Source organism: Habropoda laboriosa, unplaced genomic scaffold, assembly GCF_001263275.1.
Source record: "Habropoda laboriosa isolate 0110345459 unplaced genomic scaffold, ASM126327v1 scaffold41, whole genome shotgun sequence".
NCBI lineage: Eukaryota > Metazoa > Arthropoda > Insecta > Hymenoptera > Apidae > Habropoda > Habropoda laboriosa.
The window spans coordinates 1,669,066-1,675,407 of record NW_017100164.1 but is presented as its reverse complement, the minus strand read 5'-3'; the positions used below and the strand labels follow the sequence as shown (position 1 = coordinate 1,675,407).

The 6,342-nt window shown below is 39.9% G+C and overlaps 1 protein-coding gene across 1 annotated transcript in view; it reads left to right on the top strand.

Annotated features, from left to right (window-relative positions):
- The window catches only part of LOC108578551, a 198,236-nt gene that overhangs the window by 6,992 nt on the left and 184,902 nt on the right, over positions 1-6,342 (top strand). Inside the window, exon 2 of the mRNA XM_017941910.1 lies at positions 6,195-6,338. Within this exon, the coding sequence (XP_017797399.1) occupies positions 6,195-6,338 (144 nt within the window). The remainder of the gene's footprint in view (positions 1-6,194; positions 6,339-6,342) is intronic.

The following is a 6,342-nucleotide window of genomic DNA, read 5'->3' as shown; positions in this document are numbered from 1 at the left end:
TAACTATTTGAAATTTTGAATATCGGCAGATTTAAACCTAAAAAATTCGGAATATTTCAGTACTTTAAATATGTTTAACGTCTGTAAGACACGAGTCCTCTGTTTGTAAATGATTGAAAATCCGGGAAAACCGCGTTGTTTCATTCAGCACACATATTCGTTGAACTTAGAACCCGGTTGTTCGACCGATTTCCTGTGCTCTCCCGGTGTGTTCGGTGCTCGGTGGTGCCGCCAGTTTACGGGCGTACGTCGAAAAGGTCAAATTGCGTATTACGTTCGTGTACGAGTGCTGGTTGAATTTTAAATTGACCCACGATTTCCATTATCCATCGTAAAAAGTTGAATAGCGAAAGTCGAGCGTCGTAATCCACTCGGTAGACGAGGTCTTCAGGCTGTGGTAATTTCAACTTGGCTACAAAAACAGGTTCCTCTAAAGCAAACAAAAAGCAATCGATAATTTGAAGAATTTTCACCGTAATAATTTAACTGCACACTCCGACATGTACAGGTATTATTTAACATCGTCACGTAAGACACTTCATTTTATTTTTTTTATATTCGAAAGTGAAATCAAGTATCTTGTATTACCTGTAACACCAACAGCCAACAATATATTTCACACCTTTAGCGCTACTTAACCGTAGTACGGTCCCCGGGTCTTTTTTGACCCATCGGTTTCTTATCTTTTTAAATAACTTTTATCGTTGTCAATTTCAAGTTCCCTCGATAATATACTCAAAGTTCATCGTCTAGGTCAACGTGTCGTGATGGTAATAAAAATGATTGCACATACACTACCGGCCGAAAGTTTGGAATCACTGTGCATTGCAAGTTACACAAAAATTCGCAGAAAAAAGTCGAGCAGCTTTAAGAATTTTTTAACGAATTTTGTATCATTCAAATCAATCGATATGAGATAAATTGCTATTTATCTCCACAATATCAATATCAAGTCTATGAAGAATTAGTAGCAGATTCAGTACTGATTAGGGCTATTACTTTGAACCGGGTATCTCACGAATACTCGAATATGTACATAAGACAGTCGAAATCTCTGTGGCCACTACCGCTGGTGGTTCCCCGAACAAACAAGATAGCGATGCAACGATGCCGACGTGTCAAAGTGCACCTGCACAATATTGTTCTGAAACCTCTGCCGAAACAGTCGAGGAATAATAGATATCTACTCTCAGCTGTCTCGTCTCATGAGATACCCGGATAATTTCTATTTACCCGAGTATCTCACGAGTTACACGGGTATCTCTTAAGTAACAGCTCCAGTACTGATGAAAATTGGGAGGTGATTCCGAACTTTTGGCCGGTAGTGTACGGTCTAACTGGGTCTTTTTTGACCCAAAAAATTCAATACACGAATGTACCATTTATAACGTGATATTTTATTATAATCTGACCATGAATTAGCGTGCATTGAATATATTGGATATATCATTCGAAAAATGACACGTCGAAAGTATCGCAGCATTGATTAAACCAACGTAACAAAAGCAAAAAGTTAACGAACGTAGTACGAAAGCCTTGCAACTCACCAACAATTTTCCCCCCTCTTAACCCATGCAAACAACCCTCTCGAAGTACCACTTCATCAAATATAAAACAAACGTTGTTATCGTATGCCTCCGATGGAAAAGAAAAGGAAAGAACAAATAACGAAGACGAGAATGTCAAATTACCACCAAGTATATTTAGAATGGCTCCTGAAGCCGTCGTATAAAGCCACAAAGACTCTGTCTATCCTGCTGGGTTATCCGGGAAAAAACGCGTCTGGCAAGGTAATTTCACTTTCCACGAAGCAGCTCGATTATCGAGCCAACATTAGCAACCGATCATTCCACGGGATTTACAGCTATACGACAGTGTCGATTACGTTCGATTACATTGAATAGCAATTAAGGTGGTCTTCTGATCTCTTGAACGCGATTCTGTTAGTCAAGTACTATTAATCTATTAAATAGGAAAGACGAGGTAAATTTGTTATTATTTTACCGATACTTGGAATGCAATAATTTATATATCGAGAGATTGTTAATTATTAATCGCTGTTAAGACGTGTCCTGCAGCCGGATTTATGGCAGCGAGTCAAGTGGTCGCCGTCGCAGGCAAATATCGCTTTCTCAAAACACCACAAGTGTTTACTGCGTTGCCTGCGACGCTTAGTCCCTAGGACCAGACCCTGCCATAAATCCTGGAGTCTCCGAACGGAAAATAGAAAAGTGGCCCACGACTTTTGCCCACGTCGATGGGCCACTTGACTTTAACGAAGCCTAGAAAAGCGGAGATTCCACAGGATTCCCACGCATCCGTCCACCGAACACTTTTTCCGGTCGTTGTCTACCCCACCCTAAGATAACGCGCTAAGGGCGAAATGGAGGGAGGTTGCGATGCACCGGAGTAAACTGATTGGTGATTTAGACAAGGAAAAATCACCAATCAGGGTGTTTTTAGGAAAATAGGAGTCTTCTACGAGGGAAACCGCAGAGACTCCAAAAAGAAACACTTGGCTATCACCAATCAGGGTGTTTTTAGGAAAATAGGAGTCTTCTTCGAGGGAAACCGCAGAGACTCCAAAAAGAAACACTTGGCTACTCGCAGGAGAAACACTTGGCCACTCGCAAGAAACACTTGGCCACTCGAGAGAATCGCTTGGCCACTCGGGAGAATCACTTGGCCACTCGCAAGTGAAACACCTCTCACTTCGCAGTAGAATTTATGTCTTGAATTAGTTGTAGAAAATAGAACATAAAATAAAAACTTAGCGTTTCAATCAAGAAACTGGTCCTTCGTAGCCTTAGAACATTAGTCGGCACACACGTGCAAAAACCGGCAAAGCTTGAACGATCGAAAGATGAACCGCAAGCCCTAACAATCGCACTGTGTTGAACCATAAAATGCCGCAGATTCACATTTGTAGGAAACGAGATGTGGTAATTGGTGATCGTTTTTACTCATTTTCAATTATAAACCGAAGAGATTTCATTTTTGTTTGAGAGGTGAAACCAGAAAGATTAGTGCTTTTCTTAATTTGTCACTCTTATTTACACATGTTCCAAGGAAACCCACATTTTCTCCTTTCTTCGCGAAATTCTTCGTCGAATACAGATTTTACTATTTAAGACTTTGGGATATGACTATGCAGGGGAGTTGGAAGGTGAAGAGTCCAGTATGAGTAATGGTGGGTGGCTCGTTGTAAATACAGATAAAACTAAGGACTAAGAAGGAAAATATTTGAGGGTGTAACAATACGAACAAATTTCACTCCGTATTTTCGACTCACCTTTGCATATGGAATCACCTGTACCACATGTCCTGGCCCACCCTGTATAGAGAGAAAGAGAGAAGGGGATGAACTGCGTTTCTTATCGCTGGTGAATTATAAAGATGACGAGAGAGATTCCTCCCCTACTCCCTTGGTCTAGTTACTAGACTCTACTAGCTACTAGCACCTGATTAAACTTGGTGATTAACCGCTAACGACCAGGCAGGTCTGCTTAACATAAATCGCTAATTTGCAAATCCAGTAATGCGCCTAACCGGTCGTGGAATAATCCATTATCCACGATAGAGTCCACTTGATTACTGATGGACGTCGTTTTCGGACGGTCGCAGCTGTCCAATTAAAATTCTGCGATCCGTGGATCCTTCGTTAAGCAGCTATGAATTCGTGTACTATTCTGTTCAATTTTTTCTTTGTCTCGAAGCGGAAGGAACACCGAAGAAATATCGCTGTAATCTTTAAATCCTCGTTTCGACTTTGTTGGGAATATTTTTTCGTGTGATATGAATCTATAATGATCGCGAAAAATATGTTCCTTAGAGCGAAAACTGTATAGAAAATTTGGAGAATTCAACACTGTCGCTATTTTCTATTTTTCTGCTATTAACCTGAGGTGGGTGAGGAACGTCGTTACACTGTTTTCATCTCAATTTATTAAAGTATAAGTGTATGGTCGGCGTACAATTGGTCCAGAAAATACAATCGTTTACTTTGCTAATTGTCCCGGTGGCAGCGGTTCGGCGGGTACGTCGCGATGGTCGGTAAAGGAACAAAGTGCCTGGAGGTGTAGGCGTACTGGGTTTTTATATTGTTAGGACAGGGAGACAGGAGTAGCGATAGATAAAGATAAAAGTGGAGAAAGTGGTGGAAACGGAAAATTCGTTCGTCCTCGTGCGAACCTGGATGCCACATGTGCGCTTCTTAGGCCACTCGAGGAGGAGGGCAAGTCTTAACCCGGGGAGAGACAAAAGAACGGAAGCTAAAATCTGAAGGAGTTGGAAAAGAGCAAGTTCGCGTGGAAGAAGTTTGTTGACGACGACGTACCCGCCACAAACCCATTTGCATCACAGCTCTGAATAGGCTACTAGAGTTATTGATCTGAGACGTTCAGTTGGCAGTCGGCCCACTATTTCTTGTGTTTTTGTTTATTACTACTCCGAAATTACGTGCATTAATTCAAAATTATTAAGAAATTTTTAAGTTTCGAAATCCTATACGATCGTCATGTGCGGATTATTCCGCTCTAGGATGCAAATGGGTTAAACGTGTCTACTAATGGAATTTTTTTAGTTCTGCCCAAATTTTTCGTTACACATTATTTTCTGTGTGGAAAGATTGAATCGCGCGGTTTGCAATTCAGTTCGATAATTCAGAGGATCATTCGGTTTGATAATTGATTTGAAGAAAGGAAAGGTGATTGAATTGAAAAGGAAGAGATAATTGAATCCAGGTTGAAATGAAACTCGGTTTGAAATTTGGAGAATGTATTGGGTTAGCTAGGAGATAGAACGTGTCAGATTGAACGAATGATAATTAGTTCGTTTGAACGTTCGCGCGAGCGTAATCGTGCGGCAATTAGGATGATGTCGGAGTCGGAAATTACTGGCGCGTCGCGGTAAAAATGACAGCTAATGCCTGAACGATTTACCGCGAAGGTTAATACGAGAGCGAATTAACAGTGGAGAACTATGGCGGAGCGCATTAGTTTCTCCGCGTTGCTTAACCATTAATCCGTTATTCTCTGCTTTTAATAATCTGCGCGGCAAACTTTCCCCTTAACGTCATAATGTCCGGGGGATTAAGCTTTGCTGATACTAGTCGCGAGAACTTACAACTTAATATTCGGATATTAATAATTTGATGGCTCTATCGGGAAGCTTCTTTCGTAGATTAGAGGAATAATACGAAAGAAGTACATAAATAGTCACTAAATAAATAAAATTCGTTATTTCTTCTCTGGAAATTAGTAGAATAAAATTACTTAATGCAAAGCGCTGGAATAAAGTAAATAAAATATTCGACTGCCAGCGTGTGTGTTTAAAATATCACTCATAAGTATTTGCTCATCTTCTTTTTACTTATTCGAAATTGTGATAAATTTTTGAAAATAAATATATTTCTTTAGATAGGAGGTACGAAACAAGTTAAATCCGTGACTTCTTCTTTGGAAACTGGTTAAATTGAGCTTGTTGTAATAAAGAACATTGTGAATAAATGAGAAAATACTTATTAACATATTTTGGTAGATAAAGAGGTACAAGCTAAAACTATCATGTAAAGAACGAAATTCCGGGAGTTACTTAAACCTAAGGACATTATGAAATAAAAATGCAATTCATTTAATAGGTACTAATAAATTGATTAATATGTTGCAGTCTTACAATCTTTCCAGTTACAAGAATTCTTACAATTCTAACTACCATTAATAAACTACGTTTCACTTCGAACAATGAACATGTGAACACATTAACGTCGGATGACGCATATATTTTTGACTTGTGCCCGGATGACGCGGAAATACGTCATTGAGATTTTCACACATCTGTCTGAAAATAAATTTATAAAATGCTACAAATGGTTCAGTTTCTCTTCAGAAACGCCACGACAGATGTTTCACGAATTAAAATAATTGTATACATTTTAGGAAAAAGTAATTTTTCACTTTCCTAAAAATTTCTTCGAAAAATATTAATTACTTAAAAGGTACGATTGAAAAAAGAGACGCGAAATATATCCATGTCAAACGCGGCTCCAAACGTCCCGACGCCAATGTGTTAATCCTAAATCACCTGCTGATTTTTCACCAGTAAATTCGCCGAATCTTTCCCAATTAAAATTAAACAAAATTAAATTAAATTAATTAAATTCCTCATAGGAATCACCCCCTATTTTCCTGTTCCAGGACGTGGAGCACCCCGCGTTACCGCGGCACTCGTAGGAGATGGCGAAGGCAGGTTGATCGCCACCCCGGTCCACAAGGAGAGCATCGCGTCGAGGAGCAAAGAGGATCTAGCACAGGAGGCGGCGCTGGTGCTACAGCAGGCGGGCAG